We start from the raw sequence: 15085 nt of genomic DNA, 5'->3' as shown, positions 1-15085 counted from the left end.
GCCAGTGGACCCTGGATCCCTCGGTGTGGGAGATGTCCCGTCCATCGGGCCGCTCTCAGGTGGAATCCTGAGCCCGACGCTGCCTCTCGATTAGGTGGGGTGGGGTCCTCAGCCCCGACGGTACAGGCAATTACAGGACACTTCTGATGGTTATTGTGCATGCGAAACAGTGTCAATTCCCTTGCATGTGTCCGCAGACACACACCCCTGGGACTTATTTGCTGAGTGTGGGGCCACTCCCTCATTGCAACAAACAAAATAACTATGCGAATTTCTTAGGTATCCCCTCACTTACACCCTGCTCCTATAGATGTTTATAATTTACATAGCCACTCCCATCAAACTTCAATTGTACAGCCGGGTCCACGACCCCTGTCCTGCATGCTTCCCCTCCTGTTCCTGTCTTGTCCAGTCCTGTCCTATATTGTGCAGTCCTTCCCTCACAGGTTGTAGCACTACTGACACACACAACACTCAAATCCAATGTGTGGCTGGCAACCCATTCAGGGTGTATCCCGCCTCTCATCCAAAGATAGCTGGGATAGGCTCCAGCACACCCGTTACCCTAGTGAGGATAAGCGGTACGGAAAATGAATGAATTAAGGTTGCATGAACTCCGGGTACTCCGCTTTCCACATTGCAAAAACATGCATGGTAGGTTAATTGAAGGCTAAATTGTCATTAGGTGTATATATGAGTATGAATGGTTGTCTGTCCATTTGTGCCCAGTGATTGGCTGGCAACCAGTTCATGATGTACCCCGCCTCTCGTCCAAAGTCAGCTGGGATAGGCACCAGCACACCAGCGACCCTAGTGAGGATAAGCGGTGCAGAGAATGACTGGATGGATGGAGGTCTTCCTATGCATTTTTGTTCATTTTGAAAACAGGATACGTGTAGACCGACCAAGTATTAGCTTGTCAGTTTTCCATATCAAGTCTAAAATTATATGTACACCGATATAAAACATTTCACACTATTAAATTAGTGTAGTTTGTAAAACAATCTTAAAGCAAAATGGTAATACTAGGAAAAAATTTTTTTTTTGAGGGGGTTGTAGCAGAAGAACGGGAAGGAAGGAAAAGGGTATTCAGCTTACAGAGCAGGTCACAGTTTCACACCCAAGTTATCCGAACCTCAGCATGCCAGAATATATGAACTTACATCCATTCCTAGCTGGTTTTATCTAGGGAGGATCCATTTCCATGCCTGATGTTATGATATAATATCTCTCCCCAGCTGCTAAAGCAAGGTGCCTCACCTCAGATTCTCCCCTTGGGCCTGCATTTAGCTGAGCTCTGATGTAGGTGTGAGAGAGAGAGAGAGAGAGAAAAAATCCCACCACACTTTTCCAGGAATGAACCAACCAACTACAGGCTGTAGAGACTCTAGGTCAAATGTTGAGTCACTTCTCAAACCGTCCAGTGGTGGTGGCATTACACAACTCCATCCAATGCTTAGCATTTACCTTGAGATGTGAAGCTTCCATATAGTTGTTTACCAATGGAAATGCATGTCATTAGGTCTCTGGTGCAGTTTTTGGGGAACCACCACTTAATTTCCCCCCAAATTAAATAACAGTGCTTTATGGGGATTAACTATGAAAACTTGGAAAAAAAGCATGTCCTTGGACTCTGTTGCAACCAGTTTGTTGCTGTGGTGGGATGTAATGTCAATTTGACTGGCATAGGATCATACTTACGATACTGACAGGAATGATTGTTCGCCCCTTTGGGATAGACTTACCAAATTCTTATGAATTGCTATTTAATATACTGTGTTTACTATAGTGTTGAGTGCAGTGCTTACACACAAATATGTTTCACATTTGTTCTGCTTCCACTGCTCTTGAGTGTGTCAAGAATTGTGCATGCATGATTGTGTAATTATGTGCGTGATTGGAGGAGATTGAGATTTGCCTGAGCTGCAGAGCAAACACACTCCTGAGATAAATCCATGGTCCAGTGCTACTGCTGTCGTGGTACTGGGGCCTCTCCAAAGAGAATAAATACGGCAGCTGTTCTGGTATTACTGGGAAATGCTACTTAAGAATACTGAATATCCCACCCTTGAGCTTTTTGCATGTACAGCTTACTTCTGTACCAGACAAGTAACGTACTCAACACTTTTGGGTTTTGCGAATCTGTTTCACTGTTTTAGAACCAAAGGTTGACTATAAAACATGAATACACTATGGTGATAAAAGACATACTGTTATTACTTTGTTACTATTACCTGATCGATCACTGTTTGTTTTCTCGCTTTGCTGAAGTGGAGCTCCTTTCAAATCTATAAGATCAAGTCAAAAATGACATGTTTTTAAGCAAACTCTAAAATTTTGTTGAAGTTGGTAGACTTGCCCAGTAGAACAAAATCATAGAGTGGTCCCTTGCATTCACCCCCTCCCCCCCTATGTTTTTCCTCTTAACTTTTCTGACTGGGGTGAACATTTTTGAATGGCGTATATTTTTGGCATTAGGATAGGTGCTGGCCATGTCAGTTGTTTACAGAAGGTCACACAAGTGTGACAGTTCATAGATGGACTTTGTGTGAGGCAAGAATAAGTACAAGTGAAATTTGAGAGAAAAACATCCCAGCGGTCGACAAATTAGATCCAGAAAGGGAAATAACATTGCTGGTTTAATGTCCAGGCTGCTGATGCAACAGCAGCTTTCTAACTGACCTCAGAACCACAGCCACACTCATACATGCTGCAGAAGCCAGAACACACTCAAACTTTGGCACACGCATGCATGCAAAGCCAGGCACCTATGTGACAAACACATTGCATTTGTAGCTGAGTTTATGTCAACCTCGCCTCTTACCTCTAATTGGTCAGTCAGCAAACTCTCAACAATTTTGTCATGTCTAGTCAGGCACAGCAGAACACCTTGCTAATTCATTTAAAATAATTTCATCAAGAGCGGCATTTAGTGCTGCTTCATTATTGGTTCTGTTACTCTTTAGGGTATTCATGAAAATACAGGAAGAAAAACATTTGGTTTTGAAAATAAAGGGAAAACTCAAGATGTTTATACAGTATGTTTTACTATGCTGTGACTGTGTTAAACGGGACACTGGAGAAATAAATGACTGCACTGGTCTGATGGTTTGAAGGATTCTGTCTGGAGTATTTTAAGTTAGTTCTCACTTTGGTTAGTAATGTTATGTACTGAAGCTTTTCCCCAGTGGATTTGGCTCCCCAAGTCAAATGACTCATATTCTTTTAGATTGCTTATTCTCTTCTTCTTGTGCACATTTACTTTCTCAGCACAAAAGCCCTATGGTTGTCATTTCACTTAAACACAATTCAAATTCTATATTTGTTTTTTTTAATATGTACACTTTATCCATTAATTGGACTCCAGGACTCAGTGTCTCAGTGTCTCAGTACAGAATCAATGTGTGATTTGTGGAAGTAAGTATATGCCAATATAATGTACTCTATTTGCACAAAATGGAATACATCTTTTTTTCAATTATTTCATTCATCATGACTTAGTGGGAATCCCAGGGGTGCTGCTCAAGTAGTGCGCAGCTATGTATGTATGTATTTTATTTATTTATTTTATTTTTTATCTCACAAAGGGAAAAATATAAAACATTTTATGTCATATGCCACGGTGGACAACTGCTTAGCACATCTGGCTCACAGTTTTGGGGACCGGGTTTCAAATCCCCGCCCGCCTGTGTGGCGTTTGCATGCTCTCCCCATGCCTGGGTGTGTTTTCTCCGGGCACTCCGGTTTCCTCCCACATCCCAAAAACATGCGTGGTAGGTTGATTGACGACTCTAAATTGCCCGTAGGTGTGAATGTGAGCGCTAATGGTTGTTTGTTTCTATATGCCCTGCGATTGGCTGGTGAGCGGTTCAGGGTGTACCCCGCCTCCCACCTGAAGATAGCTGGGATAGGATCCAGTAGCCCGCGACCCTTGTGAGGATAGGCAGTAAAAGAAGATGGATGGATGGATGTTACGCCATCAATTAATTCAGCAGCACAAAGGCCTCGTGAAACAAGAGAAATTACCCAACGTGGCAGTGTTTTAGCAGACTCCAAGTGCCTTCCTTTCCTATCTGCATCGCTCTGCCCTCATTAACTCGTCTAATCGCAGCCTCTGCGATTAGCAAATCGTGTTTTATCATATTGCGATGATTTGCAGATGCAATTAATTGTTCAGCCCTATCTAAAACCTTAATTATTATTTTTTTTTTTAAGCCATTCAGAATTTGACTTGGTCGTGTGTTTTAGATTATTGTCCTGCTACAGAACCCAAGTGCGCTTCAGCTTGAGCTCACAAACTGATGGTCGAACATTGTCCTTTAGGATTTTCCGTAAAAGAGCAGAATTCATGGTTCCATCAATCACAACAAGTAATCCAGGTTCTGAAGAAGTAAATCAGCCCCAGACCATCAGACTACCACCACCAATGTTTGACTGTTGGGACGATGATGTTTTTCTGAAATGCTGTGTTATATTTACTCCAGATGTAACGAGATCCACCTTCTAAAATTTTCAACCTTCGTATTTCGTCCAAAGAATATTCTCCCAAAAGTCTTGGGAATCTTTCAGATGTGTGTATTTTTTTTTGTGTGCAAAACCAAGACAAATCTTTGTTCTTTTTGGTCACCAGTGGTTTTTGCCTTGGAACTCTGACATGGATGCCATTTTTGCCCAGTCTCTTCCTTATTGTTGAGTCATGAACACTGACCTTAACTGAGCCAAGGGAGGCCCTGCAGTTATTTAGATCTTATCTTCGGTTCCTTTGTGACCTCCTGGATGAGTTGTCGCTGTACTTTTGGGGTAATTTTTGTATGCTGGCCACTCCTGGAAAGGTTCACTACTTTCCATGTTTTCTTGATTTGAGTATTATGGCTCTCACTGTGGTTCCCTGGAATCATAAAGCTTCAGAAATTACTTTCTCACCCATTCGAGTCTGACGGATGTCATTTACTTATTTCTCGTCTGTTCTTGCATTTCATTGGATCATGGCATTTTGTTGCAGCTTTTTGAGAGCTTTTGGCCAACTTCATTTTGGCTGGTTCTATTTAAGTGGTTACTTGACTGAACAGGTCTGGAGGTAATCAGGCTTTGGCGTGGTCAGTGAAAATGAACCCAAAAATATCACTACCCACAGTTAATTCATGATTTAACAAGGAAAGGGGGGGGGGGGGGGGGGGGGTCATTTTATGTTTACTTGGATTGTAATTGTCTGATATTTACATGTTGGATTTACATGTGTTGGATGATCTTCAACATTGAAGCAGGGAAACTATGCAAACTTATAAGAATTTGAGAAGAGGGCCTATACTTTTTCACGGCACTCTATATTGCTCGGGTCCATTTTGGGAACAGTGACCGCAAGCTTCACTATTTATCCCACAGGTACAGTTGTGCTCACCATTATTGGTACCCCTTGATGTTTTGGCGTAACCTGTGTAATATCTTCAGAAATAAATGGAAATGTATCAAACTTATATCATCATGGTATTTTAATTGAAGGTACAACATAATTTAACAATTTTTTTTTTTCAATTTTGATATTGTAATAATAAAAAAAAAAAAAAAAAAACAGAAAACAACATGCAGCAATATTGGCACCCCTCAATATTTGGTTGCACACCCTTTGGCAGCGATGACAGCCTCCAAACATTTATTGTATCCATCCGTAAGCTTTTTGCACTTCTTAGGTGGTGTGTTCGCACACTCTTCCTTTGCAATTTGTTAAAGGTCTTGAACATTTGCAGGGTTGTTTTCCCCAATGGATTTCAGCTCCCCCAAAAAAATTTCAATTGGATTGAGATCAGGACTCATTGCTAGCTATTTTAAAAGAGTCAAATTTTTCCTTTTCAACCATTCCCGTGTGCTTTTGGATGTGTGCTTTGGGTCTTTGATATCATGATACCTGTGACACAGTCAAGGCCTCCAGTTCCAGATGATGCAAAGCAGCCCCATAGTATTATGGATCCTCCACCATGCTTGATTGTTGGGAGGGTGTTCTTTTCCTTAAAAGCTTAATTGTGCCGTCTGTAAACATACTGTTTGTCTATATTGCTAAAAAGCTGTATTTTTGTTTCATCTGTCCCTAAAATATTTTTTGTCATTTGCTGTTTTTTATCTATAGAAAAACTTTGTTTCACTTGATTAATTTTCTTCAGAAGATATTCCACATTTAATACTTAAATTTCATGGGTGCCAATAATTGTGAGCACAACTGTACTTATGAAATTATATATATTGTTAATTATTGTTGTAAAAGACAATACATGTATACTGTGTATACTGTATTTGCATGACTTGGCAGTGTTCGGCTGGCTCTCACTTGCTTAAAACCAGAAAATGTATTTTTTGCACGTGACATTTGCGAAGTTGCAACACCATGCAACTCGCTGCAAAACCAGTGGCTGACTGTCAGCCAATCATGAAAACTAGTTGCCAAAACCGCTGAACACTGCACAAGAGTTCAGTCGGGTTCGGCCGGGTCGTGCAGTGTGTGCTGGCCTTTAGTTAGCGCACTCGACTCTCAGCTCAGGGGACGGTGTTAACGTAGGGTTCGAGCCTCGAGCAGGACCACCCTGAATGACCACTCTCACACATGCACTCCGAGATACAAAAACTCGGGAAGTCATTCTGTCACAAGAGACAAACCTGTTGTAAATCAGGCCCTAAAGGTGGTATAGGGTCTTAATGGTCCATATTTTACGAACAACTTGATTTTATGTATTTTGTGCTCAAGAATAATAATAATATCAATCCATTTTGGAGCAATTGGTAAATAACCTTCTTGCCTTTGGAACGCCCCTTTTTCATCAACAAAATCAACATTCCCCCCATGTCTTGGAAGTGGAGACCAAATTCACTGCATAGCCGGTGTGAAAAAGAGTGTGCGTGCTATACTATGAAGTGGCAGTATCATATTTTATATATTCTCGCTGTTGGGTAGAATCCGCTCACCTTCAAAATGCCAACTTTTTAGGAAAAAACAAATGATAATGACAAACAGGCGTTTGATTTTGTGACTTTAAAGGCTTTCTGTACAGTTAAAAGATTTTAATCCTTATTCTGAGTGACCAATCGACTAATTGTAAAACACACGTATACACACACAAACGCAAGTGGCTTGTTTCCGCTCACGTGAAACTCTACCACACATTTTTACACTTTTCACACTCTACAGAGCAGGCATGCATAAAAAGCCTCAGCTGTAAATCAAATGCACATATGGACTAAATATGATAGAGTCCAGTTGCACAAAATTATTAAATTAGGAAAACTATTGCTGATGTCGGTCAGTAGAGTAATGCCTATTGGGTAGGGCTGCCCGATTATGGCCAAAATAATAATTGCAAATATTTTGATTAATATTGTAGTCATCATTATTAGTCATGGTTACTCTTCATGTTAGGGAAAAATCTTCATTTTTATTGCACTACTTTTCAACAAACAATATGTAACAGTTTTCAGTGCAAAATTAATCTCTAAATAAGAAAAAATAATTGATAGATAATAATACAAAATAAACGTACCCCCAAAAAATCTACTTTAGCAAGGGCTAACTGAATAAATATAAATATGAAATACTTTTCATTTGAAAATCCCCATCAATATAGTGAATTGTCAAGGAAGGGTAAGTCTTCGTTGTTTTGCTTGATTGTTCAATCGTGCACGGTCACAAACTGCAAAGAACTTGACTTGTGATTTCCCTCTCTATTTACTTCTGTTTTTTTTTTTAATTTTCATTTATTTTCTTTTTATTTTTTACTGCCGTTAGGCCACTTGAAAAGTTGAAGTCAAGGCAGCTGCCACAACGATTGTTGATAGGGTCTTGCCGTGACACGCTGCCTCTCCACCAACGGGCTGAGAGGGCCAACTTCAAAATAAAAGCTTCATCAATTACTACATTGGACATCAATGCCATTTTAAGCTTTTATTTTGAAGTTGGCCACAGAGCGCAGTGCAGGCCCTTAATGAAGCCGTAAACATACGTTTGCTCCCTGGTGGCTGACTGACAAGGTAGCGGGCACTGCTGTAAATTAAACACTTTTCATATGAACAAATTTGCCGACAATAAGGCTCATTTAATCGTGGCAGGCGAAATCCATCCATCCATTTTCTGAGCCGCTTCTCCTCACTAGGGTCGCGGGCCAGCTGGAGCCTATCCCAGCTATCATCGGGCAGGAGGCGGGGTACAGCCTGAACTGGTTGCCAGCCAATCGCAGGGCAGCAGGCGAAATCATGATCACGATTAAAATTTGACTTGTGAAGCCCTACTATTGGGGGAAGTAAACAATATGCAAAATGTGGTACTTCTATTATTTATTCATTATTGTTTATTTCCTTGTTGTTTCTGTCCAATGTTTCCACTATACACTGTACTTTGTAGTTATTGCATTATGGGCGCTCTGCACATGCAAGTTGTTACAGGTGTTTGGTAAAAATAAAACGAGTGATATTGTATATGGGTCACTTGAAATGTCTACGTCATTAGGCCTTTAAAAAAATCTCATGTCCACTAAATCAGAATTTGCACATAGACCTTCCGTGTGTATCCAGCCTAAGTGGGCTGAACATGAACAGTTGGATGGAAGAAGTTAGCACAAAAATATTGGACAATTCTATTCTTTCATCTTTGTGGGCACAGTTTGGGGAAGGCTCTCTTCTTTTGCAGTGCTTCAAAGTTGCGTACAGTTGCAGAAAGTTACATACAGTATTGCTGGATGTTTTTGTGTGGAAAAATTGCACTAAAAATTGTGAGCGAGGCCTTGTCCGACAACATACATGTTTTACTTGTGTCTGTTTAATGTATACATAGTATACGGTATAATGTGTTTCTCAATTGTATGCTTGTTTTTGTTATAGGTTATGTGCAGAGCCTTATCAGACGTGTGGTGAATAATGTGAACGTTTTGGTGAACAACTTGATATTGAAGTACGTTGAGGATGACATTGTGTTGTCAGTCAACATTACTTCAGCAGAGTGCTACACTGTGGACGATGTGTGGGAGAGGGCCTTCATGGACGTCACTGGTAAGAAAGGCTATTCACATTCTGTTGTAGTGGTAGACACAAATCTGTATACTATATACTGTGTTCAAGATCAATATGTATGTATGATTTAAGTTAAACATTTGTGTTTTGGTTTATCTAGGGAAGTTTTTGCACGTTGTTTCTCCTTTCAGTTAAGATCACTGTTATCAATCTCAGAAAAGTTTGATAATTAACTTCTAAGCTCACTTAAAGAAAAATAAGGGAGTTACTTTTCACCCACACTTTAGTTTTATCCAGTGATGAATGCCATGCTATTTTAAATGGTCCAGATGGATGATGTTCTGGATTGCTGGTGGGTGTCCCAAATAGGCTGGAGGCTGTAGTAAGGAGGTGGTGGAGTGATGTTTTGGACTGGAATAAAAGGGTATGAGATGGTTGGTGCCTGAAGGTGTCAGAATGACCTCTGCAGAATATGTAGAGTTGACCATTTTCTGCCATGGTACAAAACAAAGAACTGTGCCTTCTTAGTAAAGTAATACTCATGCAAGACAAAGCACTATCCCATGCTGCAAAAGATACACTATATTGCCAAAAGTATTCGCTCACTTGCCTTGACTCATACATGAGTTTAAGTGATATTCCATTCTAAATCCATAAGGTTTAATATGATGTTGGTCTACCTTTTGCAGCTGTAACAACTTCAACTATTGTGGAAAGGCTTTCAACAAGGTTCAAGAGTGAGTTTATGGGGATTTCTCCTTTTTCCTCCAGGAGCTTATTTGTGAGATCACACGCTGATGTGGGACGAGAAGGTCGGGCTCACTGTCCACTCAAAATCAACCCAGAGGTGTTCTATCGGGTTGAGGACAGGACTCTGTGCAGACCAGTCAAGTTCATAGTTCATCCATACCAAATTCTCTAATCAATGTCTTTATGGACCTTGCTTTGTGCACTGGTGCATGTTTGAAAAGGAAGTGGTAATCCCCAAACTGTTTGACTGTCCAAAATCTCTTTGTATGCGCAAACATTCAAATGCGCTTCTGGAAAAATGGTCATAAACCATACACTCCTTAACCTTGTAGAAAGCCTTTCCAGAAAAGTTTAAGATGTTAAAACTGCAGAGGGTAGACCGATGTCATATTAAACCCAATGGATTAAGAATTGGATGTCACTTAAATTCATATAAGAGTCAAGGCAGATGAGCGAATACTTTTGGAAATGTAGTCCACCATTGAAGCTTTACAAACTATGGGTATAAAGGCAGAAAACCTGTGGACTCTCTGTAAAATGAAGGTCTATGAGTGTGGATAGCAGGCAATTCTTGCATTGTCAAATATGATACAGGCAAATTTAGGGGTTTACAATTTCAAAGGATGAGAGAGATGGGATACTGAAGAGGGGGTCGAAGATTAACATGTAACTCTGCTCTTTTTGCAGCTCCAGAACTTGTTCTTCGGAAAGTGATCAACTTTTCTGATTGCACTGTGTGCTTGGACAAACGAAATGCAAGTGGCAAGATTGAGTTCTACCAAGACCCACTGCTGTACAAATGTTCCTTCCGAACACGTCTTCATTTTAGTTATGACAACATCAATTCTAAGATCCCCTCTGTCATCAAAGTAAGTAAATAAGCATCAACAACACAATAACTACCACCAATGCTCAAAACTACAAGTTAATTTGAGTTCCAATTGTGCCACATGCTCTAGTGGCAGTAAATCAAATGTGAAACAAAAATTTGAAATAAAGGGCTCTCATATTATGCCCTGTAATGTTAGCTTAAAGTTCCCATATTATGGCTATGTAGACCTCCATTAAGTGACTCTCTAACATGGACTTAGTATAAAAGTGTCAATTTCATTTTAAAAAATAACACCTTGGTTTTGTCATACAAGTGTCCGAAAAAGGCCATCCGACAGCTACTTCTGTTTGACCCAGTTTTGTATCCGCTTTGTCCATATTTGGCTAAGACCACCCCCTTTCCGCTGATTGGTTGCCGCCGAGTAGAAGATCCACTTGTGAAAGTACATGTGTTTGTTATGTTGACAGTGCTGGCTTGGGAGTGGAGATTTAGGTGGAGATCTTCGTTAGTCACAAAGACAAGCTCGAGAAATTCAAATGACCTGATTTCAGGCCTCGAGGCAGAAAAACGTCTAGAACTCAGGAATGCATGGACGATTTTAATTCATGCAACCCCAATCCCAAAAAGTTGGGACGTTGTGTTAAACGATAAATGATTTGCACATCATGTTCAACCTATATTTAATTGAATACACTACAATGACAAGATATTTAATGTTCAAACTGATAAACTTTGTTTTGAGCAAATAATCATTAACTTAGAATTTTATGGCTGCAAAATGTTCCAAAAAAGCTGGGACAGGTGGCAAAAAAGACTGAGAAAGTTGAGGAATGCTCATCAAACACCTGTTTGGAACATCCCACAGATGAACAGGCTAATTGGGAAGAGGTGGGTGCCATGATTGGGTATAAAAGGAGCTTCCCTGAATTGCTCAGTCATTCACAAGCAAAGGTGGGGCGAGTTTCACCTCTTTGTGAACAAGTGCGTGAGAAAAAACAGTTTAAGGACAATGTTCCTCAACGTACAATTGCAAGGAATTTAGGGATTTCAAAATCTACGGTCCGTAATATCATCAAAAGGTTCAGAGAATCTGGAGAAATCACTGCATGTAAGTGGCAAGGCCGAAAACCAACATTGAACGCCCATGACCTTCGATCCCTCAGGCGGCACTACATCAATGTGTAAAGGCTATCACCACATGGGTTCGGGGACACTTCAGAAAACCAATGTCTGTAAATACAGTTCGGCCCTACATCCGTAAGTGCAACTTGAAACTCTACTATGCAAAGCAAAAGCCATTTATCAACAACGCCCAGCAACGCCACCGGCTTCTCTGGGCCTGAGCTCATCAAAGAAGGACTGATGCAAAGTGGAAAAGTTTTCTGTGGTCCGACGAGTCCACATTTCTAATTGTTTTTGGAAATTGTGGACGTCGTGTCCTCCAGGCCAAAGAGGAAAAGAGCCATCCGGACTGTTATGGACGCAAAGTTCAAAAGCCAGCATCTGTGATGGTATGGGGCTGTGTTAGTGCCAATGGCATGGGTAACTTACACATCTGTGAAGGCACCATTCATGCTGAAAGGTACATACAGGTTTTGGAGAAACATATGCTGCTATCCAAGCAACGTCTTTTTCATGGACGCCCCCTCTTATTTCAGCAAGACAATGCCAAACCACATTCTGCACGTGTTACAACAGCGTGGCTTCGTAATAAAAGAGTGCGGGCACACTGACTGGCCTGCCTGCAGTCCAGACCTGTCTCCCATTGAAAATGTGTGGCGCATTATGAAGCGTAAAATACCACAACACTGGACTGTTGAACAGCTGAAGCTGTACATCAAGCAAGAATGGGAAATAATTCCACCTACAAAGCTTCAACAGTTAGTGTCCTCAGTTCCCAAACATTTATTGAATGTTGTTAAAAGAAAAGATTATGTAACACAGTGGTAAAAATTACCTTTTTTTGGAATGTGTTGCAGCCATATAAATGCATGTGCATATATAGAACATGAATTGCAAATCATTATATTCTGTTTTTATTTATTTTTAACACAAGGTCCCAACTTGATTGTAATCGGGGTTGTATTTCACATGTTTACTGAAGCACCATAAAGCCAACATTACATCCCAAGTACTGGAAAAAGTTGGTTTGGTAAAACATGGCACCTTTAAATGTTCATACTAAATGCTTTTTTCTCAAGTACATTTGATTATTGTAATGGTCTTCTGACTGGATTCGCCCAAAAGAGCATTCATTCATTCAGAATGCTGCAGCTCAGGTTCTGACCAGAACAAAAGAGGTCAGAGCATATTACTCCATTTCTAAAGTCTTTACACTGGCTCCCAGTCAGCTTTAGAATAGATTTTAAAGTTCTGCTACTGGTCTATAAATCACGAAACGGTTTAAGTCCTGAATACATGAATGAAATGCTAATGGCATATAAACCCAGTCGGGCTCTGAGATCTACAGACTCAAGTCAAATAGTGGAGCACAGAGTCCAAAGCGAACATGGTGAAGCCGCATTTAGCTTTTATACTGCACACAAATGGAATAAGTTGCCAACAGAAGTGACGTCAGCCCGAAGTGTGAATGTTTTTAAGTTTGTTAAAAACTCTCTTTATCTCTTGCTACTTAGAGCATTTTCACTTTTAAAATTATATTTCTTGCACTGTATGCTGTTTTAATTGTACTTTTATTTTTCTCTTTGTTTTAAATGATTAGAAGGTCTTTCCCTTTGTTTTTAAAGCTTTTAATCATTTAAAGCACATTGAGTTGTGTATGAAATGCGCTATTCATCCATCCATCCATTTTCTGAGCCGCTTATCTTCATAAGGGTCGCGGGAGTGCCGGAGCCCATCCAAGCTATCATCGGGCAGGAGGCGGGGTACACCCTGAACTGGTTGCCAGCCAATCGCAGGGCACATATAAACAAACAACCATTCACACTCACATTCACACCTATGGGCAATTTAGAGTCTTCAATTAACCTACCATGCATGTTTTTGGAATGTGGAAGGAAACCGGAGTGCCCGGAGAAAACCCACGCAGGCACTGGGAGAACATGCAAACTCCACACAGGCGGGGCCGGGGATTGAACCCCGATCCTCAGAACTGTGAGGCAGACGATCTAACCAGTCGTCCACCGTGCCGCCTGAAATGCGCTATATAAATAAATTTGGTTTGCTTTGCTTTAAAGCTGGTGCATGTTCTCATTAGATCAGCGAAGTGATCCCCCCCAAAAAGTTTAGATATTTGACTGTTCATACTTCACAGTACTCTTTGAAAAACATTGTGGTCTTTCACTTTATATGCTAATCTAGTAGTTGCCACCCATCTTGCCCTCAGTCATGTTTCATCATTTTAGGGATAGATGGATATCAGGATCAAGACAAAATAAAAGTACTTTAGTTAGTTTACAGAATTAAAAAAATGTGGAGACATATAGCTTTAAAATAGTATATCAGGTCCTTGAAGTAGAGATTTATTCATGACCCATCGGTCAATACATTGTTGCTTATTTTATAATCGAAGTACTATGTATACTGTGTTGTATGGCAAGAATTAACATTAGCAAGTTAGATTGATTTCCATTTAGGTCTAATTTCCATTTGTACTTATGTCTTTAAGGTTATAATGTCTTACTCTCATTCCACTCACATGCAGACAACTCGTTTTTTGTTTCTATCTGCAGGTAATCAAATCAGCTTTGATTAACCCCCATAGTGGCTTGGTGTGAGGATGTTTCATGCAAAATCATGTAGTTTGAGAATGGATTTCTTTATTAAAACCATCATCATCTTTTATTTCTTCTGTCTCCTCAGATACAAACCATGGTTGATAGCCTGAAGTTGTCGATTACGGATCAGCAACTTCCCATGTTTATCCGCATTTTACAACTCATTATTGCACTCTACTATGGGGAAATAGGAGGGCACAAAGAAGCAGAGCGAGAAGAGGCCAGCTGTCATGTCAGAGAAGCTGGAACAAATTTACCTGGTAAGTGAGTTGTCTTTTGAGTCTACTTCATTTCAATTTAATGTCAAGTATTATGCTTTTTAAATATTTATTTTCACTGGCCTTTGTTTTTGATGATGTAAAAAAATAAATAAATCTGGTGCTAAAGCAGTGTGAGTATAAATTCACCTTCACATAATGTTCCTTATGTGAAATGTTCCTTCCTGACCTCACTCCAAAGGGATGTTTTCTTTTTTGTCATTTTTGCTGGATGATCTCGCTAACTTCCAATAAACACCAAAACAAGACAGCTGTGGCCAAGTACTGTACTGCAATATATTATGAAAAATCGCGTTAGAAGTTTAACGTTAACGTCTTATAGCATTTTCTTTTATTCTGGAATATTTCAGTAACCATACCTACTCATCATCCCTGTAAGGTGAAATCAAATGAAAATAAAAGAAAATATATTTATTCTGCTGTGAAAGAGGGTCATGTACTAACAATACTGTACAAAACGGTGGTTGAAGAATATTTTTCCAGGTAAGGCAATTAATTGTGAA

The 15085-nt window shown here is 40.1% G+C and overlaps 1 protein-coding gene across 8 annotated transcripts in view; it reads left to right on the top strand.

Annotated features, from left to right (window-relative positions):
- Positions 1–15085, top strand: part of LOC133479384 (intermembrane lipid transfer protein VPS13B-like) — a 489205-nt gene that overhangs the window by 27354 nt on the left and 446766 nt on the right. For all 8 annotated transcript variants that reach the window (XR_009788936.1, XM_061776308.1, XM_061776310.1 and 5 more), the window contains 3 exons: positions 8857–9024; positions 10423–10604; positions 14390–14564. Coding sequence is in view for 7 of the 8 variants with exons in the window: in XM_061776308.1 (XP_061632292.1) it covers positions 8857–9024; positions 10423–10604; positions 14390–14564 (525 nt within the window). In the remaining variant the exon portion in view is untranslated. The remainder of the gene's footprint in view (positions 1–8856; positions 9025–10422; positions 10605–14389; positions 14565–15085) is intronic.

Source organism: Phyllopteryx taeniolatus, chromosome 6 (assembly GCF_024500385.1).
Source record: "Phyllopteryx taeniolatus isolate TA_2022b chromosome 6, UOR_Ptae_1.2, whole genome shotgun sequence".
NCBI classification, from domain to species: Eukaryota; Metazoa; Chordata; class Actinopteri; order Syngnathiformes; family Syngnathidae; genus Phyllopteryx; species Phyllopteryx taeniolatus.
Note: the sequence above shows the minus strand (reverse complement) of the source record. Positions and strands in the feature narration are given on the sequence as shown.